At 45.3% G+C, this 23,076-nt stretch overlaps 1 protein-coding gene across 5 annotated transcripts in view; it reads left to right on the forward strand.

Annotated features, from left to right (window-relative positions):
* SLIT3 (slit guidance ligand 3) overlaps positions 1-23,076 on the forward strand; it is a 630,484-nt gene that overhangs the window by 396,943 nt on the left and 210,465 nt on the right. For all 5 annotated transcript variants that reach the window (XM_023218903.1, XM_023218901.1, XM_023218904.1 and 2 more), the window contains exon 5: positions 16,266-16,337. In XM_023218903.1, coding sequence (XP_023074671.1) covers positions 16,266-16,337 — 72 coding nt within the window. The remainder of the gene's footprint in view (positions 1-16,265; positions 16,338-23,076) is intronic.

Here is a 23,076-nt window from a genome sequence, read left to right on the forward strand (position 1 = left end):
ATTGGAAGGGATCCACAACAGCAGTACAAGTGCCCAGCATCACGTACTTGTCATCTTTGCTTTTTGTGGGTTGTTTTTTAGGAGGCAGGGTCTCGCTCTGTCACCCAGGCTGGAGGTTACCATAGCTCATTGTAACCTCAAACGCCTGGGTTTTAGTGCTCCCATTGCTTCAGCCTCCCAAGTAGCTGGGACTATAGGCATACACCACCATGCCCGGCTATTTTTTATTTTTTGTAGTGATGGAATTTCCCTCTGTTACCCAGGCTAGTCTTGAACTTCTGACCTCAAGTGATCCTCCTGCCTTAGTCCCCCAGAGTGCTGGGATTACAGGTAAGAGCCACCACATCCAGCACACTTTTTATGTTTTCAGGTTTGCACCTGTCTAGAAGTTCTTCTCTTTGTTTTCTGTTCTTAAGAGAATACACTGTGGTTATCTACAGAAATAAACTGATGGATAAATGATTTAGAAAAACGGAGAGAGCAAAAGGGTAGGAGAAGAAAAGAGAAGCCAGGATTTTTACTTTCTGGCTCATTTAGAGAAAATATGCTATTAGACTGACTTTTACAAAAGAGATTCAGAATACTTTTACCCAAATGTTTGGATGTTATGGTAATAGCCTTCTCACGTAATGCCTTTTAACCTTACACCCTGTTTTCTTTGGGGTTTTTTCAGGGCGGAGGCTGTATTTCTCATTTCTGTGGGTGTACCGGGGAGCTCTGATTGCATGTTATTAAAAAGCAAGCTCTAAGGACCAGAAGAAAGTGAGGGCGTTTGCAGGTTCAATGGTGTGAGACTTAGAAAAGTTGATAAGAAGGATTAGAATTGAAGGATAAAAAGACTCTTACAAAGCCAAGCCATTATAGGCCCCATTACTTTATATACATTCTCCAAAAATCACATGAATGAGGGGAAAGAAAGGAAGAAAAAAACTGGCTACAGTTCAGAATGTCAATTATGTCCTCTTTTAATCCCCTTTTCATGATTTATTTGACATTTTGAACAGTGGCCAAAAAAGCTATTATAACTATAAAACATATTCATTGGTATAAATCTCATTCGTTGAACGATTTAATTAAGGTATTGACATGCTTAATTGATACGCTAAGCCAAGACCATTTTTATATCTCATTTCCATATGCTTTCTGCTTTAAGAGAAGTGAGGAGCTGGATCTTTAAAAAAAAAAAAAAAAAAGTCTCCCTCCATAAAAATGCTATAGATTCAATGGTGCCTGACATCCCAGGGGACCACTTCCTGCCACTCTCCTTGATTTCAAGCCAGCCACTCCTCTAAGTGGCGCTGCTCAGAGGGAAGGTGATGTATACCCAGCTTGAGTGCCTGTCAGGCCCTCTTATGATCAATAGGAGAATATTTATATTAATAAAGCACCAAGTTAATTAAATAAAATGGTCCTCTGGGTAAACTTAAGATACTAGAGGATGGGCAGGAATCGATATATTCTGCCATTTGAACATTAAGTATGTGCCTTGAAATTTTATGGAGCTTTTAAAAACTCGCTTTGTAATGTAAAAAGTTTGAAACCACAAGTTTTCTCTGCCAAAACCTTGTCTCTGGCTTCCAGAGCTGAGGGGGACCGGAAGGACTAGAGTTGCTAGAGATGGGAGCTTAGGGGAAGCCCCACCCGACCTCCCCCTGTTCTGGGGAGCTAACCCTCTGGCTGGATGCAAAGGTTGGGGGTGTCTCGGAGGACAAGGCTGGGCTGAAGCACAGAGACCTGAGCTCAGCGCAGGTCCAGGGAGGATGGCACGTCCTCATCCCCAGAGGAACCTCAGGAGGAGATCCTGGGGAGGCTCAAATGCTAAGATCATTTGCAAGAACCTCTGTCCGCAGCCCCACCCCTGCTTGGCTTCTGCCTGCACCTTTCCCTTTGGTTCTCTCAACCTGTCTCTGTATGTCCATTCTTTTGTGTGTGTGTGTGCATACGTGTGTGTGCATGTGCACCTGTCTGCATCCTCTTTCTCTTTGCCCCATATCCGTGTCTTTCGCTGTGTGTCTCTTCCTTTCACGGTCTCTTCTGTGAAATGCCTGTCTCTGTGTATGTGCATTTCAGTCTCTGACTTTTTTTTCCCTCTTTTGCTTTCTCTGGTTTTATCGTCTCTGTCTCACTGTGTCAGTCTCCCTCTTTAACTGTCTTTCTCTCCCTCTCTCTGTCTCTCTCTCTCTCTCTCTCTCATCTTTATATCTGTCTATCTTTAAAGGGATCACACATTCATGGACTCAGTGCCTCAGCACTCAGAGGCTGACTTTCTCCTCTGTCCCTGGCTCCTGGAGCAGCCTCCTCCACAGGGTTTGGAGATGGAAAAGAGGAAAGATACCCACTGAGTCCTGCCTCAAGCAGCTGGGTCCATTTGCAGGGGTGACATCATACTTGTTGCCCTGCTTGTCCGTTCCCAGGGACTATCTTCTCATTTTCTTAGTGTTGACCTGCAATGCCTAACACCCGGGATACATTGTAGTCACCCTAGTAATGATGACGCTTCATTGAAATGTAAGCCCCAAGACAGCTTTAACAGGGTTGTGAGGATTTCCTTCTCCCAAGAGAGTAGCCACAACTGAGGAATTTGTTTTAGTGGTGACAAATGAACCTCCCATTCCCACCTTGCGTAATGATGGCTTTTCCTGCACGGCTCTGGACCCCTTTGAAGCTCATCCAGGCCTCAGCCTCCTTTGGAAGGCAAAGGGTGCTTTGACTTGTCCTGAGTCTGCACAGAACGGCTGGACCAACATTCTGCCCTCGGCCCGGATCCTGTGCTTGGGCAGGGGCCACTTCCCAGTGTCTTCCCACTGTCCCACCGACGCCCTTCAGGCTCCCCTTCTTTTCCCTCCTCTTTGTGGGAGTCTCCTGTCAACTTCTCCTCTGCACAGCAATTGCTGCACAGTCAACCATTTTCCAACCAGCCTCACAGGGGCTGGGCAGCTTTAACCTGTTCCCATCTTCGCCATCTTCGGGAGATTGTGGTAGATTCCACGAGAGAGAGTATCCTTGCGGGACCCAGGAAACTTTGAGGCATGACAGGCTAAGTGGAAACCAATTACTACTTTCTTTCATATTGAACTTGACCTGGAGTTGCTGCTTTACAGTTTTAGTGTTCCTCTGTAATATTCTGTGGGGCAAGAAGGCAGGGTTTTTCTTTTACTCACAGTGTTGAGTGCTGACTTGAACAGATACAAGGACTGATAACAACCAGTACTTATCTAGTGCTTTTTATGAACGACACAGCATGCAATGAACTCAAAATTCATGAGCTATTTTATAATAATTCCCCCACATAGGTATTTTCATGGTCCACATTATACAGATGCAAAAACTGAGGCCCAGTCATGCAAGTGGCAAAGCTGGAGTTCACACCAAGGCCTTTTACGCTCCTGAGCCATGCCTTCACTACGGTACCTCACTGCCTCCTGGGGTCTTGGCCATAGGCACGACTTCTAGCAGGCATGTAAGGCAAGGAGTGGTGTTACCAAGAAAAGTACGGCCTGGGCCATAGTGGATGAATAGTCTCAGAAACACAAGGGAAGCGTTTTAGAAGTCACATTCCCCCCCCCCCCCCCCCCCAACCTGCTACCTCAGAGGTCCTTTTCTCTTTGCTGGGGACAGGGAAGTTGATTGTATTTGGCACGAGACTAGTGGCAGCAGTCTCACATTTGTCACTAATGAATTTCATCTCTGCAGTTCATTGGGTCCTCCCAGCGCTCGTGTCCCTTGGCTAGTGCCTTTCAAGCTAATGGCCAGAAGCAGGTCTGGGATTAATTATTAGTGTTAACTTCCAACTTGGTGTAAATCTATTGAACTGCATCCATTTTTACATAAATAAGCAAGAGAACAGCATCTATTCTCCTGTAGGCAACAGCAGCACATCCACAGGTGTGAATTATTAGCAATAACTGTAATTGCTTTGAATGGAACAATAAATAGTGCAGGGGGTCATGATGAGAAACGTCATTCTATAGTATTAACATAGCTTAATGGCTTAAGCTCCTATATACTTCATCCGTTACTGGGCTTCCAGAGGCCAGCTTTGCAACTCAGGGTGCTGAGGTCTTGCTGAATTGCTTTCCTGCTTTGGTGGAAGATAATTTTGAGCCTTTCTGAAACATATCGATTTTATTGGCAGATGACCCCAGGATAGCATCTCACCTCTACCATTGAGGTTTCACTTGTTTAATGGTCTTCTGAAAAGTTACAAGAAAGCACAGGCATATACAAGCCCCATGTCCTCGAGGTGCAGCACTGCTGCCAAACTCCAACCTCTGGGCAGCCGCAGCCCAGGCACAGCCCCTCCCCACCCTGCGCTGGCATGTTCACATTTACTCGGTGGAGCAGAGTGGGCCACATAAGAGGAACTCTAGTGCCATATCATAAAGGGTATTAGGGTTAGGCAGATCCAGAGCAATGTTCAAAGAATCCTTTCTTCATGATCAAGCTGAACATTTAAGGTTACAGTGGGGTAGACACTAGGAAGTGGCTTCAACGTCTCCCAAACTGCAGTGCCTTAGCCCTCTGACTTCCTCTCTTTTTCTTACCTCCTCACCTCACTGCCACCCCCAACTTTGTTTCTGCACATCTTCAGCCTCTGGGAGGGTTTCCAGAGCTTTTAGACAATTTGCCTGGAAGGAGTCAGATCACAGGGTAGATTATCCCAAAGATCATCAGAACTTCTTCACTGCCAATGACCCCCTTCTAACATCTCCTGGAGGCTATTGCTTAAAGTATCTCCTTCTGCACCTGAGTTTCATTATCTGTATTATCCTAATCTCTATGAGTGCCAGAATTCAGAAAGGAGGAGGGGAGAAGTTGTTCTTGGAGATGAAACACTGTCAGGCACACAGCACAGCCCTTTTCTGGATTGAATGCATTTTCCAAATCTATGGGACCCTCGCAGGCCAGGTTTAATCTGTATTCTGAAAAATCAAGTTATCTGTCCACTTTGCCTACCTTCCCACTGTAACTGCTCATTCCCACGCCTCAGCTTAGCTCACTAAACCTTTCCCCGTCAAAGGCTTTATCTGTGGCTCCTTAGTTCACAAGCCTGTTCTAGGAACATTAGTTCTCAAGCATGATATGCCACCAGGGCTGTAGAGGTAGAAGGATGGAGGAGGACAGCCAGAGCTCTTTGTAATCCGAAGGGACAGACTGGACTTGGGGGGAAAAAAAAGATTTCCATAGCTTGAGATGTGTTCTCAGTCATCCATGGACCAAGAAATGGCATAAAATCATGTTCACTTATTTTTTCCATCCACTTAACAAATATTTTTAAAGCTATACATCAGGCCTCACGCTCAGCAAAAGCTCCTGCCTACACAAAGCTAATAATTTAGTCAGAGAGCCATCATAAAACACCACATTGCCAACCTCCACATAGTCAGCATGGTGAGGCAGCAAACAATCTTTCCAGAACCAAACTCACTCTTTCCTGTGCCCAGGTAGCTACTCTGCCTTTAAGGTTTTTGATAAAGTCAAATTTGACAGGGCCCTGGGACAAGTTACTGAGTTGTAAAGGACCACCTTGGTGGACGATCTGCCATTTTATTTGAGCTTTCTTTTTCAGGAAAAGATAAGAGGATGTAGAAAAAAGGTTGAATCGATCATCCTCACTCCCCTCCTTCCTGAAACCAACAGAAATGGGCCCAAATGGTAACTAAGAATATAAATTTAAGAAAAACATGTTAGAAGCGCATTCCCCATCCCCTTAATTTTTGCTAATTGTCACTTAAGTAGATCTTCACCTATGGGATACTATGCCTCTGAACCTAGGCTATCAGGCCACAGACTAGGAGGCAAATGAGGGTGCCCAGGTCTGTAGTTAATCACAGAGCAGGCCAAATGCACACACTTCATTTCAAAACAATTTCATAAACGCTCCCCTGCCCCTGATACCTCCCCCTCACTCACAAGATTTCATCTCCTAATTGCAAAAGCTTTTTGGCATGGGAATGTCTTTGTGAAGAAGAGAGGACTCAATTTGGGCCATCTCTCTACAGAAGACATGGGAACAAGGACGCTTCTCCAATTAATCAGCAAATGCTTGGCTCCAGCTTTCGGGCCAAAGGATCGATTTACATAAAGCTACTTCTCGAGATGAATTTGCCTCCCCCTCTCCTCCTGCTGCCTTCCCCTTGTCCAGCCAGCATTAGACATGCTACTGGATTTCAGATTGACAGTGTCAGCTACGACAATCAAATTAGGGATGAAAGCCTCAGATGGCTGCCAAGCAAGAGGGACAGAGCGGGTGGGGACCAGTATGTCAGCCTCAGAGGAGGATAAATTGTATAGAAATGGGTTCCCTTTCCCAAACCCCACTGGGCAGACACATAGCTTCAAACAATAAGAAACAAACAAAACGCCAGTCTCCATCCTTTTGAATCAGGTGAACAAGCACCCTGTCCACACCCAATCAAGGTTGATAAATTAAACCAGAACTTCTCATTGGGCCCAAAATTGGCAGAGGACTATCTCAGGTACCTAATTAGATCTTTACAATCAGATGATTTTCAGCACCAGATTTCTGCACACAATGTGAAGTCACCAAAATCGGAGGTATACCCCCTGAAGCATATATAATGAGGTACGCATGCACTGTGGAATCAGACGCCTGTGGTTGGAACCCCACTGATATTTCCTGGACCACTTAGTGACACAGGGAAGCCTGGACCAGAACAGAGGGCGTAATTGGGCTGATAATGAGAGCTCCTCAATCCCATCTAATGTAACTAACTGCCATGTCGCTAAATTGAGATAATCCCAGGGATTAGTGAGCTGTTGAGAAGCTCAGCCTCTGTCCCATTTGCTGGAGATGATCAGTCAATTATAATGCTGTTTCATGAACACAAAGAGCCTTAGTTGGAGTTGCAGATGATTAAATGAAGAAAGCTTCTGTTTGGACTGGAAGCATTGGTTAACCCTGATAGCCCTGAAAGAGTGGTGGTTTGGAAAAACTCAGATTATGAGTTATTATGGCTGCGAAGAGTTATTTGTTCACAGGAGGAATGACTGAATGAATGGAATATTCTAAACCATGGATTTCTGCTCCGGATTCAGGGCTTTCAACCTTGACTGGTTTTCCTCCACATTTCCTATCTGTATACTCAAACCCCCCAAGCAGTCTTGTATCAGGCTCCTTAGATTGGTTCCAACATCTAAAGACTTTTTCCCTCCCTTGGCAATGAGATACCATGTAGCTACAGCATCAAGTTCCTTATTCTAGAACATACTGTCCAATACAGTAGGCACTAGCTATGTGTGATCACTGAGCACGCAGAATGTGGCCAGTCCAGATTCAGGTGTGTGTAAAATACGCATCAGACTTTAAAGACTTGGTATGAAAAAAGGAATATAAAACATCTCATTAATAAATGTTTATATTGATTACATCTTGAAATGGCAATCTTTTGGATATATTGAGTTAAATATCATATTAAAATTAATTTCAACTGTTTCTTTTTACTGTTTTTAATGTGGCTAATAGAAAATTTTAAATTGTATTCTTGGCTTGTGATATGTTTCCATGGGACAGTGCTGTTCTGGAATTAGCAGATCGCCCCTGAAGAGTTGACAGTCTCTGCATCCTCACTGGTCACAAATCTGAGCCTGCAGGTCAAGTTCTTCCCAGGGTGAAGCATCCAATTGGCCAGCACAGAGGCCAATTATTTTGTTTTGATTTTGTTGAATTAACATCCCCAGCTCACTTTCTGATTACTCCTGTTGTCCACATGCAGCCTGACTTCCTCATTTACTTTACCTGCACAACCCTGAAGCATTTGAGTTTGCAATCTTTGGAACACCTGCCCAGAAAGAGACAAAACAGGCACTCACATTGGTAACTAGTCACAGAGCAAACCCATAACCTCAACTCCATGTGTAGCCTTTTGTAGAAGCTTGCAGCCTGACATGTTCTTTTCCTTTTTCCCTTTGGTCAGAATGCTCCCCTGGGACCAAGTGTCTTATCTTCATAGTGCTTGGATCTCAGGCCTTCACCCTCAGTCACGGCTCCAGGACTCTTTCTCAGCCTGGCTGCTCAACCCTGCTCATCACCTGCCCTGTAGTGATTCCTCCCAGATTTCAGCCTTCCTAGAAAACTGCACGGAATCGCTGGTCTGTGAGGCCCTATCAGGAATGTCCTAATCCCAGCAACCTGTCTCCCCTTTAAGCTTGAAGGAGTCCAAGGACAAAGTGCTTGGTTTTCTTCTGCCATGTCTCTGGCCCCCAGAGGAGGGTGTAGCCATCCATGAACTCTTACCCTTCTGGGTCAGCCTCCCTGGGCTCCTGAGTGGATTTCTGAAATACAGATTAAATGTCATCATTCTCCCCACTTCAGCCTTCTCCTGTGACTCTGCCTATCCCACAGGCATTTTGTCCAACATCAGCAGTCTCATGTCTGAGACACAGGAGGCCTTTGAATCCTGCTCCCAAAATTTTCCCTAAAATTAGACTTTAACATTTAAGGTAGTAGGAAGCTATATTTGTGAACTTCATGCTAGAACCTGAAGATAGGAATTTGCATTATATACTGCATTAGAGTTTAGAAAGCACTCGCTTGTCCATTACCTCTGATGCCTATCCCAGTTTCTTAGAAGTGCAAGTTGAGGTTCAGAGAATTAAACTGGTACTCTTAAAGACACACAGCCTGTTGAGTAGCAGAACCGGGATGTGAACTTAGCACCTAATCTGATGCAATAATCATTCCACCCATGGTTCTCCAACTTGTTTAAAATTAGACTCAAGCCCATCCTTAGGGTTTCTAATTCAGTAGGTCTGGCATAGACCCCAGGAATCTGCATGCTTTTTTTATTACGGAAAATGTCACACATACATAAAAGCAAAGCGCAGATGATAAATGAACCTCCCTCATACTTTATCACCTAGCTCCAATAAATATCAACCCATAGCCAACCTCGTTTCATCTATTCTTCTACCACTTCTTCCTCTCCTATATTATTTTGAAGCAAAACTTAGAGATCATTTTATTCTTAATTATTTCAGTATGTATCTCTCAAAGATAAAGACACAAATGAAAGAAAACATAACAACAGTTCTATTCTCACTTTAAATTTAAAAAATTAACAGGAATGAATGTTTATTTTGTTCTCATAGCAGGGTTCATGGTCCATCTGATCAGAACATTCTTCTATGACAACTGCCCAGTACAATCCCAACTCTTGATAATATCTTTGTACTGTTCTGATTTTTCCCAAACTGTCCACCTTGAAAGATAAAACCAAAGTACCTGATGAAATAAGCCTGCATTCCCTGTGAGTCCTGGTGATTCAGAGTGGCATCTCTCTCTTTTCCTTCTGAAAATTTAAAGAGATTTTGGGCCCCGACTAAAATAAACTATAAAATCTTTTGCTTGGTGTCTGGAGCAACCCATAGTGTGAGTTTAGAGACAGGCTTTCTTCTGGATAAAAAGGAAGAAACAGTGAAACTGCTGCTCTCTCTTTTTTTTTTTTTTTTTAAGATGAAGTCTGTCTCCATCACCCAGGCTAGAGTGCAGTGGCACAGTCTCGGCTCACTGCAACCTCCCACTCCCGGGTTCAAGCCATTCTCCTGCCTTAGCCTCCCAAGTAGCTGGGATTACAGGTGCCCACCACCACACCTGGCTAATTTTTGTATTTTTAGTAGAGTTGGTGTTTCACCACGTTGGCCAGACTGGTCTCAAACTCTGACATCAGGTGATCCGCCCACCTCGGCCTCCCAAAGTGCCAGGATTACAGGCATGAGCCACCACCCACCCTTGCTCTCACTTTTTGAGGTATCTAGATGTTTATTTTATATTTGTAAAAGTAAGGGAGTCTATTTCTTGGTATCTGGGATAAATAAGGATGTAAACTGCAGGTGGACAGAAACTTGGGACTATCCACTTTTCTTTCTCAACTTCAACCATAGTGGAACACCTAGTAGGTGTTCAATTCATTGTTTTGGGAAATGAGCATCTCAGCTGACACTTAATCTGTCAGTATTAAACATCTGAATGGCATGGCCAGGACTTTTCTGATGAATTTGTGAGGGGAAGGATTGCAGGAAGAGCTTTTATTGATATCCTTCATCCAGTAACTTTTTAACATCGAGGGAACACGCAGTGTAAGCTCTCACTGCAATGAAATATTCAGAAACACAACTGGAGCAGTGGGAAATAACTGGCGTTTTTTTGTCCCCCATTGATACTTTGATTCCCTGGATCCCTGAGATAGGTGGTAGTTCTTTCAGGAAATGAGTCAGTTACTCCATTGTAATCTTCCTCAGACAAAGGCTGCCATTGACTAGACACCCAGCGGGAGGTACCAGAGCTTAGCTGGGACATATGCTTGGTGCTCATTTGATTTCGACAGTGACCCAACTGCAAACATATAATCTTGCTTATTAAGATAAATTGCCTGCAGAAGAGATGTACCTATTAAGATAAATCCTCCCTGAAGTCCACATTGTAGAATCCCCGGGGGATAATTTTTCCTGCATGTTTGTCCCTCCTGCTGTATAAAATAAGGTAAGCAAAACAGTGTCTGTCCCTTTAGTTCCTAGCACAGAGTGATGTGTCACCGGGTTACTACGTATTAGAAAGTTGGAGTTCAGGGGGCGGGAGCAAAGGCTGCAGCTTTATGTAAGATGGTAGTATTATTGAGAGTACAGGAAATTTTAGATTCGTAGATTATCCATCAAAAATTTTTAAATCCCTAAATGAGTTTTGATTGATACTGAATGCACCAATGGGCAGGTTTCCTCCTACTAGGCAGAGAATGTGAAAGTAATTTAAATATATATTCAGGCCAAAGAGAATCAGAATGGTAATCCATTGCCTTGATCTCAAATCCAATAATGGTTCCAAATATAAATGCTTTTAAGATCATCCCCTAATTTAGCCTAACTAATCAAGAGTTGATGGAATTTTTTTTTAATGTTACTGAAAAGATGCCACATTGGTCTCAGTGCAGAGGGATTGAGGAGGTAGACAAAGAAGTGTAAACCTCATCAGACGCCAGATTGGGTTGTTCCCACGTTCTTTGGTCAGTTACTTTCCCATGTGGCCTCTTGATCTTCGGTCCTAGATATGCTCTCTTTTGAGAGTGATATTTTAACCCGCTGAGGACTTGTAGATTCAGAACTATCCCCGAAGCCTTCTTAGGAATACTTTGGGGTAGATCTCCTTGGGTTCCTTCTATTGCTACTGGATCCTATCACCTGCTTCTTTGAATTTCACTGCTCAAGTCTCCTAGCTGGCAACATCTTCAGCAATCTGTCCTTGGGGTGCTGGAGTCACCACCCCCAGCATTCATGGAGGGCAGGCAGAGCTTGGGAATTTACATTTCACCTGAGTGGTCCCTAACCAAGGACTGTCTGTTGCAAGGCTGCAAAAGCCCAGCTTCCTTGCTCAGAGACAGGAGTTCCCCATGGTATTGGGCTAAGGCCAAGACTTCACCTGATTGTACTTTTATTTGCCTTTTCCATTCGGTTTCCATCCCTCACTGGTCTCTCCCGGGAGTACTTCATTAATCAATCACTTAACCCCCGTGTCCTTGGCTCGGTGTCTGCTTCTGAGAGAATCCAACACAAGACAGACCTTTTATTTCTGAATCCAGCTCTCCCATTTTATCCAAAAGAATCTAGAATCAAACATGGCTACCCCTGTCCAGATGAGAGATGAGAGAAACTTTAATCCCTCCCTCAGATTTTATGAAAGGAGTATAGCAACATTTATATATCTTATTCTTTGTAGAGTTGAAGGCATATGTCCTGGGGGTGCTGAAAATTGGACATTTTCAGCAATGTCAATCCAATGCTAAATGGGAGGAAACTACACAAAAGGAAATGCAGCTATTCATTGAGTGCCTACAGTGTTCTAGATGCTGTGCAGAGTGCTCTGCAGAGCTCTACAAGCTGTAGTTTAATGTCATAATGGCACTTGTATAGACTTCCAGGTGGGACTGTGATATTTCTGGGTGCAGTATCCATATGACTTAGGAAAGCAGTCCCATTTGACAGTTGGAGATGTGAGACAGTCATGCAATTGACTAGATTCACACAACTACCATGCAAATGATTCCATGCGCGGTGCTCTACATGTAATCATTTCGCTCTCACAATTAACTGTTGAGGTTGGTAACACTAACATCCCCACTGTAAAGATGGGGAAACTGAGGCAAAGAGCATTTTAGTAACTTGAATGATCATACAGCTCATAAGTAACCCCACCCACTTCAGAAACAACAAATCTCCAAGTTTTGAGGAGCTTCCAAGCCCCATTTTGTAGCTTCAGAATTAATTTAGGAGTGACATCTAGGATCAAAGTCCCTCCACAAACTGCCATTTAACACAGAGAGGATTTCCTGGTAGCATGAATATGACCAAGACAAGTGCATTGTCCCCAGCAGGGCAAAGAGGAGAACATGTTCCTGCTCCTAGTCTTGCAGGGGTAGGGGTGAAGGTGGGAACTGTCATTGTCTGCTCCTCCGAGAACAAAGCATGCCTGACATTGAAGGGAGGGCCCCAGGAAGCATTTCAAAAGCTCCACTGGAACTAGACAGCCTTTCACTCCATTTATCAAAGCGTCTGCAGTTCCCATTTCAAGGTAGATGAAGCAATAATAAATTTGTGAAGAAAGTTAATCTGTGTCCAAAGCATTTTAGTAAATTAAAAAGGGGGGAGGGTGGCTGGAAGGGGGATATATTGGTTCTTGCCAACTCCTATTTGACTTACTGTCTCCTTAATAAGTCCTCTTTGGTCTTGTGTTTTTGGATGGAATAATCGGTCAGTTAATCATTTTCCGGAAGCTGGAAAATGCACTTTAGCTAATGCAGTTCTCCTTTTCTCCCAGAGCCCTAATTATTTAAAAAGGCATCCCAATTCCTAGCCCTACTCCCCAACCAAGAAAGCCTTTCCCACCAGCCATCTTCCTTTACTTACCCAGAAAAATCCAGCACACCTCCCACTCCTGCACCCTACTCCAATCTCATACCTTCCTTCTAGTGTTTAAAAAAACAAAAATCCCCTTCTTTGGTCACTTCTGAGCATTTCTGCCCTCCTCAGCCCTGAGCTGCTTCCCTCATGAAAGGGGAGGCACTAAAACCCTAACAAGCAATTGGCCAGCACTAGGCTCTTGGGCATTGTGGATAGATTTTGTTATTTTTATTTAAGTGTCAGTGGAAAATGGTGGCTCTTGTCTCTCTCAAGGATAGTACTTAACAATAGCTCCATGCTCTGGCACCACGCTGAGATAAACACACTATTAGGAACTCTCACAAAGGCCCTGTGATAATTGTGAAGGGACCGTTACCGAAAATGAAGCACCCAGCCCTGAACCCTCCTCCACGCCCCATCAGTAACACCATTAAAGCTGTCAGTTTGTCAGCCCACTGGAGGTATTTATGAAATCAATATACAGTCCTGCAGATGGATGGCAGCAGTATTGTTAGCTGGAGAAGGGAGGCTCAATGGAAAATAAAATTAATAAAATTTACAAGCAGATTGTCATGGGGAACAGATAAATTCCCTACAATCTACTGTTTTGCTCAATTGGGACAGGAGAAAAGCAGTGACAGGGAGATGGGAGAAAAGCTGTGTTTTAACTGGGCTCCTGAAAGTAGGAGCAAGGCTGGTTATATTTACAGCAAGAAAATAGTGAACAGAAACCAAAGCGTTGCCCCACCCAAGTGCAGGATTTCGCCTGTGTAGGAGGTCTCCCAGCAACATGGCCAGATTTTTCTGCTTAAATAACACTCTCCTCTCCTCATCCCACTGTATTGCAAACCAGAACCTTTGTACGACTGCTACTCCTCCCAGTATATTTTGGGATGTTGTCTACTCAAACAAGGTTAGCGCATTACTGGAATACATGCCCCCTCATCCAGCTTCCAGCTATGGTTCAAGCTGACAGCTCTATACCTCTCTCCTGTTTGCTGCCCCTGCCTCTGATTTTGATCACATCAACCACTTTCCAAAAGTGTGACTGGGGCTCATCTTCCAGAGCCGCCAGAGAGAGCAGCCAAGCCTGGGGGGGTAGTGGGCAAAGGCTCAGTGGCCTACAGACCAGCTTCATTTGGCAGAAAAGACTGGACTCGTTGTGACTTCCAGAGCCTTGGGTGCTGCCCAGATGCCTGGTGGAAATTGCATTAGTCGGATGACAGGACCTGGGCCCCTGCTCCAGAAGCTGATGGAGAGCAGCTGAGTGGCCTTAGTGACACCGCCTGACCTCTGCTGTCATCATGGGCTTTGTTCAGCGCCCGGACTCCAGGCTGGAGCCCAGCTCATTGAATCAGGCCTGGCTGGGGGAGCCTGAGACAGGGCTCATTGTGCATCTGAATTTACTTACATCGGTTGCAGACAGAGGAAAGTGGATTTGAGATGGGGAGCACCCTGTTATTCAGCCCTAGAAACCACTAGTACTCACACCTGCACTCTACCCCAAGTCTGAGCCTTGTTTTGTGGGCCTAAAAGTGGCCCCAGATGATCCTCAAGTTTCGTTTTAGCTAGCTGCTCAGAGCACATGGCTTGTCTCAGCAGGGGATGGGAGATCAGAAAAAAGTGGACACCTCTTTTCTGTTTCCTCTTTTCCCTCCTGCCCCTTTGCAAAATGTTCATTTAGACTGCCCAGGTTTTAGTGGAGGGCAGTCATCTGATCTCTCCTGCCAAATATGTCTGGAGTCATCTAAAGCTTTTGATTAGGTGCCCTTGGAAAATCAGCATGGGAGTGTCCACAGGTACAATCTGTCTCTAGGTCAACTCAGGACCCGTTTAACCTGTGACCAGCAAGGTCTCCTTATAGGATCCCATACCAAGGAAATAGTTGGACAAGTATCCCCAAAATGTGCATGCAGAGAAATTCACCCTAGTGTTTCTTTAAATAGCAAGTAAATAAATAAATGCCTACCCAACAATTTGGGACTATGTAGCCACTCATACAATTGGACGACATACAGCCATTAAAAATGTTAGTATCAATGCGCTACTAATGACAGGGACAGATGTTCTCAATATAGCAAGCAAGAATAATAGGTTATAATAGACTATATATTATGAGGTCATATTGGTGGAATTTTATATATATAACTCGTGATTGGTAGCAGTAGTTAGATCTGCATCGTTAATTTTTTTTGCCTTATATTTGAGGGTTTTTCGGGTGTTCTTTTAAAAAATAATTGCATATGTATAGTGGGGTGTGTGTGTGTGTGTGACACACCTTTTATATCTGAAGAAAGTGTAAAGGGCTCGCTGTGTCCCTAGCCCCTGGCTCTGCGCCCCCCATCACACCACAGTCCTCAGAGAGGCTTCTGCAGCCCACGGCTGTGCGGGACCAGCCAGGAAGGAGGCCTGGCATGAGTGTTTTGCAGGGCCAGTTTGCACGCTCTGGAGGCCTGATGGGTCTTTACAGATCGATTACTTGTTGAGATCTAAGCAGGCCTGAGTTCTGAGTGAAAACAAGTGCACATGTTTGGTCTAGCAAAAACTAAAAGTGGGAAGCAAAACAAACAAACAAGCCCGTCTCTTTCTTAGAAAGGAAATAAGGCTTTGGGAAGGCTTACAGCCTAGGACAAGACTTAGGTTTAGCCAGCTGTGGGACCTGACAGTATCCCTTACCGTCCTTAAAGCAACATGCTGGCACTGCTTAATGCTAGATGAGGTGCCTGTGGGACCCCCACTTTGGATGGATCTGTGGAAATGCAATTTGAATGTATCATGCCTGTCACTAAGAAGATCCAGGGGCCCCCAGGAATCTCTGGGACTCTAGAATAAGCTGAAGTGGTCATCCTGTGTCAGAAAATCAGAATAGGCAGGCTCTGTTGCAATCCCACATGACAAAGGCAGATTGTCCTGAGCAGCAGAGGACAGCCCTGAGAGACGGGAGATTGAGCTGCGGCGGTGACCCCACGGTGGGGGAGGAATGCCTGTGGGGCTTGGGAGCAGGGGCGGGGAGTGGGGGCAGGGGGTTGTCTCCGGGAGGTGGGAAAACAGAGAATTGGGTGCAGTATGTGCAACAAATAACCCAGCATCTTGGCTCGTGGCCTGGAGGTGCGAGACCACCCACAGAGCCCGCCCTGGAGGCGAGCTGCTCCGCCTGGTAACCATTTCAGCAAAGGCCATCACTTGAAGAACAATGTGAATGCTTATAGCAGCCTGGGGCCTGAGACCAAACAGCCCCCATACACTCTGACCGCAGAGGCAGCAGCCTGGGTGGGGGGGATTGTTATCGTTTAATGAGATGCAGATCAAGACAGCCTGGGTCTTTAACGCAGTGTGCCTCTTCTCTTCTTGTTTAGAGATTTGAGTGAAAACCAGATCCAGGGGATCCCGAGGAAGGCGTTCCGCGGCATCACCGATGTGAAGAACCTGTAAGTGATGTTTTCCTTGCTTCACTACAGATGTGGCTAACTCGGGCTCTCTGACCAGAGTGAGGGTGAGGGATGGGACAGGAGAGCGGTCCAGGTGCCTTCAGAGATGAGATTGAGGGCTGTGCTCAAGTGGTTTCTAGGGAACACACGTTGGATGCCACAATAGTGTCACAGAAACCTGTACTTCGCTGGTTAGTCATCCCCAGATAATAAGCACTGGAGCCTCAGTGCCTGGTGAGTTAGAGCCTGGCCCTACCGAGCCTTGGTGCAAGCCAGCTTTGCCCAGCATCATCATCATCTTCTGTAAAATGGGGATGGTAACCTTGTGGGCATGTTTTGTGCAACTGAGAAAGTGTTTAAAAGAAAGAAATATCTTAGTGTCTCATACGTAGTATGTGGTCAATCAATTGGAACCTTGGTGATGATGGTGCCGAAGCTCTCACTCTTATTAATAGCATCGTCATCGGCTCCTGAGAGAGAGCATGGAGACTTGTATCCCAGGAAGTTGGGGAGACATAGCCAGATCCACTTCCACTGCCCTAGGATTTTTTTAATACTTTTTATTTTGAAATGATTTTTGATTTGCAGGAAGTTTCAAAAAATAGTAAACAAGTCTGTGTACTAGTTTCCTCCAATGGTAGCATCTGACATAACCACAGTACAGTATCAACACCAGGAAACTGGCATTGGTACAACCCACAGACCTTAGTTTTCAGATTTCACAGCTCCACGTGTACTCACTTGCGTACGCCTGTGTGAGCGCAGGCATGTGTAGTTCTGTGTGATTTCATCACGTGCAGATTCGTGCAGCTGTCCCCACAGTCAAGAGGCAGGACTGTTCCAGCATGACATTTTTGAACTTTGACAATTTCCTACCTGGCTTCTACTACTGACCCCTTATTCGTGACTCCTGGGCCCCTACAAGGACCATGCCTTGAATTTTCTGCCTAAACCATTGTGCCCACGGGGTCGGAACATGCTTTCGGAGAGGGATAGGGAAGACGGTCTGGTTTGGCTGAGCAAGCACTTCTGCCCAGTAGCCTTCTCTGCAGCCCCAGATTCAATTTGAGACGTCTTAAGGGAGGCTCAAAAAAAAGACATTGTCACTTTTCCCTATAATGAATGCAGAGGTTTTAGTTTACTGGCACACTGAAGGCAGCTGGTGATGGCTTCCAGATGCAGGTTATCTGCCTCCCCTGTGGCCTTAGCGGAAAGCTTTTGGTGTTTAACATGCAAAGCACACAAGAGGGCAGAGGCGTCTCTGGGGGTGGATGGAAGGAACAGAGAAGCAGAGAGGACTTTGCAAGGGGCTCGAGGACAAGGAGGCTGCTCGAGCTGCTGCTTCTGAGGGTGTTTTCCCAAGGGCAGGAGAGGACAGGGTAGAGCAGCCACAGCCACAAAGAATGGGATTTCCTTTGCAGGACAGGTATAGGTTTCTCTCAAGAAATAACCTCCTGAGAAAACGAGATACAGAAAAGCCAAACCTTCAAAACCGCTAAACAAATAGAGATCTTCTCTCATCCTAAACTGGCACTTTTAACATTTCAGAGTGCTTTTCTAGCATTTCGTTCCATGCAGTCCAAGAACTCAAGACTGGTCACATGAACCAAAAACAACTATGTTAATTAGCCTGCCAGAATGTCAGGAGGCAAGAAAATGGAGGCCCAGAGAGGGCAGTGACTAACTCAAGGTCAACCAGCTTTCTGATGATTGAACCCCAAAAGAACATTTTGCGTATATAAAGTGATGTATCGGTCAGATCTCATGACACTGATTTTAAATGGATCCATTAGCCAAAAAGAACATATTGTATTGATGTATAAGCAGGGCTGGACAGTTAATTACCAACTATGTTTTTGATTGTTAAGAAAGCAAATAAATCCCACTATGGTTCTTTTTTTTTTTTTTTTTTTTTTTGAGACGGAGTCTTGCTCTGTCACCCAGGCTGGAGTGCAGTGGCACGATCTCGGCTCACCGCAAGCTCCGCCTCCCGGGTTCATGCCATTCTCCTGCCTCAGCCTCTCCTGAGTAGCTGGGACTACAGGTGCCCACCACCACGCCTGGCTAATTTTTTGTATTTTTACTAGAAATGGGGTTTCACCATGTTAGCCAGGATGGTCTCGATTTCCTGACCTCATGATCCACCCGCCTCAGCCTCCCAAAGTGCTGGGATTACAGGCTTGAGCCGCTGCGCCCGGCCCCACAATGGTTCTTAATAGTTGCTAGGGTTTCTCAGATTTTGTTTTACAGGGTCTCTTTTCCCCCCTTATAATATCCCTAACTATGCAAAGGCCTCAGGACTTAAAAGGTTCAAGATTCTACAAACCCAGACTCCTAAGTCACTCCAGCACCCACCATCAGCCCACCCTCTAAGCCATGCAAATGTGTATTACTCAGGATCCTGAACTCAGTGAGGATCTTCTCTTTGTTTATACTCACTACGAGCAGCTGGGCTTCGGGGAAGAAGGAAAGGGAAGTGAACTCACTGCCTAAAGGATGAATTAACCAAAAACACCTAAGGGGAATTGAGTACTGTGTACTTCTAATCAGTTCAGTCAGCAGGCACTTGTCAGGCAGAACCCCTAAGGCCCCAGAAGTACAATTCATGTCCTCCAGTAGCTTACAGTGAAACCGGGGACAAGAATCATGTACATACAAGAAAATGTTTAGTAAAGTACCAGTCAACGTGAAAGTTAGCTAATGAGTAGCTGTTCGTAACGAGGGGCTCTCAGAGCTCAGAAGGAACAGACAGCTTTGGGCAATGTAGCCTAGTGGTTAGAAGCATGGTTTTGGCAGTCTGATAGACGTATGTATGAATTCCATGTGTTCTAGGTTCTGAGTCTGTGATGTTAAACACATTACTTGACACTTCTAAGCCTAGGTTTCCACTATATAAAATGAGGATAATAGTTGGACTTACCTCCTAGGGTTTTTGTGGAGGTTAATAAAGTAATGCATATGAATAACTTAGTCCCACGCTTGATGCATGGAAGGTATTTAGAAAGCTCTAACTACTGTTGCTCCTGTATTCCTTTGTTACAATAATAAGACTGTAGCTGGGCCTGAATGGTGGTTAGAATTCACAAAGTAATGAAGATGGTGCGTGAAAGTGTAAAGGCAAAACTGTGTTTCCAGCAGACGTTTCATGGGAGTGGAGGGATCTGAGGCAGAAGAGTGTGTGATTGGGTTAGAAAGAGGTGGAAGCCGGTTGCTGGAGAGCCTTGACTGCAAGGAGCATGGGCTTTAGATGTAGGCACTAAGAATGTGGACGGCTTTTGCCCTGGGACAGATCATGGTGAAAACATTTATTCTGGAAGAGGAACCGAGGACAGGAGGAGGTGGCAGAAGGAAAGGTCGGGGCAGGAGATGAGGCTGTAGTCCAATGTGAGGGTTCATGCTCGTACCTCTCTCACACTCTCCCGGGAGAGAGCAGCCAGAAGTGGAGAAAGAGGCCAAAGTAAGCAGTCCCTGGGGACAAAATCAACAGATCTTGGTGGTCAGCAAGTTATTAGAGGCCATGGAAAAAGAAGTGAAAAATGATTAGTTCCAAGTTCAGACAATACAGAGAACGACAGCAAATTCTCATAATCATTCATTCACACACCCATCAAACTATTTTTTGAGTTCCTTCTAAGTGCTAGTTCTGGGGAAAACGGCAGGGATTAAGATGTATCAGTAAATCTGTGAGCTCTGTCTTCTTGGAGCTTCCACTTCACAGAAATGGAAAGTTCAGGAGGAGGAGCCGAGCTTGGAAGATCCTGAGTTGGTTTGTAATCACATTGGGTGTGAAGTGCTGTCAAGTCTTCCGTCAGCATTGTGGACAGAGCATCTTCTCTGTGTGAGGAAGTTTGTGATCTGACATCCTGTCCAGTTCCTGCTGGTTGAAGGATGTCGCTAAAGCCGCGCTATGTCTCTGGTCCTCAGCTTCCTTGGTTTTAATAAGAGGGAGTCAGACTAAATAATCTTATAGCCCAAGAGAAAAACTCATGGGAGTAATTAGAGCTATAGGACCTGAGCTGAGGATCTGATGCTTCATGGAGGGAAAGCATCTGGACAGAGGTGATAATGAAGCTGTGTGTTTAAATATGCATCGGCACATGGAAAATAGGAGACACTTAGCACAAATTAAATTTCTATAAAACCTGCTAAGGAAACACTCCTCCTACTACCAGTCCTCAATTATGGAGATTGTCTACCTTGTGAATGATAAATAGCAAATTTGAAATATCAGAGATGCACATCCTTGTCATCAGCCTGTTTGAGAACCACTCCCCAGCCCCGAGCCTACTCCACCACAGTGTGTGAGCCCAGGGAATTCACACCATTCCACTATTACCTTAAAGAGTAGAAGATGAACTACTGGCATATCCAGCTTCAAACTGCATGCTATGTAAAATGGCAACCAGTTGGGCCTATGTGTAACACCATATGCTTTATTAAAAGGAGAAAATCAAAAACTATCTGGTTTAAAAAATAATTTTTGTAGTTCTGACGTCTGTTTTCTTTGCTTGCGCTGACATTTCCCTTCAAGAAGGAAGAGGCTGTGGCCGGGCACGGTGGCTCATGCTTGTAATCCCGGCACTTTGGGAGGTCGAGGCGGGCGGATCACCTGAGGTCAGGAGTTCAAGACCAGCCTGGCCAACATGGTGAAACCAGTCTGTACTAAAAATACAAAAATTAGCTGGGTGTCGTGGCAGGCACTTATACTCTCAGCTACTCAGGAGGCTGAGGCAAGAGAACTGCTTGAACCCAGTAGGCAGAGGTTGCAGTGAGCCAAGATCACACCATTGTACTCCAGCCTGGAAGACGAGTGAAACTCAGTCTTAAAAAAAAAAAAAAAAAAAAGAAGAAGAAGAAGAAGGAGAAGGAGAAGAAGAAGCTGTGATACCCACATTTTTCACATAAAATTAACTTTTCATCAATGTGTATAATTTGGTAAAAGTCAGCAGATAAAATTAAGCCTAGGCCTCTGGAACTAACCTACCGTCAGTAACACGCCCAACCATCTTTTGGACTTCCGCCACGGACACTTCCGTCTACCCAGATTCCTTTCCCCACAGCCATGCCGGCAAACAGGAACAATAACAGGACCACAGAAGCTGCTGCAGAGCAGAGTCCCTATTCACCTAAGCAAGTAGGCAAGCGTGCAACTTTTATCAGAGCCAAGAGAAAGGATGCAGGTGGCCTCTGAGCCCTGTGGACCTGAGGAGCCACTAACATGATGCTCTCAACGAAGGGACTGGACGCCAGCCCCTCCAGACCACAGGAGGCCCCTAATTGCTTCCTGCTTCTCCAGAGAAGAGAGAGAAAGTAATTATCTGGGGATGCCACTCTACGCAATTACCGAAAGCTGGTTTAGTGGGCTGGTCTTATTCTCTGCTACCTACCTAGAAGGGCGGGAGGTGCTGTATTTAAAGACAGATAGGCAGTTCGATGGACGAAGTGATCTATCTGGATGAAGAAAGAGACCGTTAGAGAGACTGTCCTGCAGAGACCAACACTCATCACATCACTATGAAATGCCTACTGTATGCAGAAACTGTGCTAGGTACTGGACAAAGGCACAGCGAAAAAGAGAGAGAAGGAGAGGAAGAAAAAGAAATCATAGAAAGACATAGAGATAGAACCAAAGGAAATGAATTGGGAAAACAAGAGAGATGACAGACCACAATCCAGCCGAGCCTAATAAGAAAAAGACAAAAACCAGTATAGATTGTTTTTTTTTTTTAATGTCCCCTTGCCCTGTCTTTCTCAGCAGTTATGTTTTCCTCTGTTTTTCAGTTTCTATTTGCGAGGACTCTGTAGGACATGCATTCCAGAAGGGAAAATCAATAACCCCTGTCTCTGCCAGCTAGCAGAATTCGGAATTGACGCTTTGAAAACAAAGCTGGGCAGGCAGCCTTTGTGTTCTCTAGTTAGTCTGTGTTGCCGCACCGCCCGCGTCTACCCTCCTGCTTCCTGAGATTAATGAGGGCTGTCTCCGCCCCGGTGAGCAGGCGGTAATCTCATGTGAGGATGAGGGAGGTGTGGGGAGGGACACCAGCACCCGTTCACCGGTAGCATCTCTGTCTGCTCATCTCGGCAGCCATTTGTTTTGTCACTGCACCTGGAGCAGCGTCCACACTCCTGGTCTTGTCCTGCAAGGCTGTACATGAACTGGGTGCTCTCACTTATCTCATGCTTCCCATGCTCCTTTACATTCCCTGAACATCCCAAGCTCCTTACTGCCCCAGGACCTTTGCACTTGCTGCTCCCTTAACATAAGATGCTACACCCTCAGACTTCCACACAGCCAGTTCCTTCTGATCCTTCACGTCCCGGCTCAAATGTTGCCTACTGTCCCCCACTGCCTTCCCTCTCTATCCCATCACCCAGTCGTATTTCTTCAGAGCACTTTTCACCCTCTGAAATTATCTCATTTATTTCTTGTTACTGATGTTATCCTGTTATTACTTGTCTTGTACACAGATATCCTGCCTGTTTCAATCACTGCGGCATCCCCAGTACCCAAATGGTTCATGGCAGAGTGTAAAGTGGACTAGAAATGTATTGAAAGAATGACTTTGAGGGCCGGGCGCGGTGGCTCAAGCCTGTAATCCCAGCACTTTGGGAGGCCGAGACGGGCGGATCACGAGGTCAGGAGATCGAGACCATCCTGGCTAACATGGTGAAACCCCGTCTCTACTAAAAATACAAAAAAAAACTAGCCGGGCGAGGTGGCGGGCGCCTGTAGTCCCAG

The sequence above is a fragment of the Piliocolobus tephrosceles genome, chromosome 4 (assembly GCF_002776525.5).
Source record: "Piliocolobus tephrosceles isolate RC106 chromosome 4, ASM277652v3, whole genome shotgun sequence".
Classification (NCBI taxonomy): Eukaryota; Metazoa; Chordata; class Mammalia; order Primates; family Cercopithecidae; genus Piliocolobus; species Piliocolobus tephrosceles.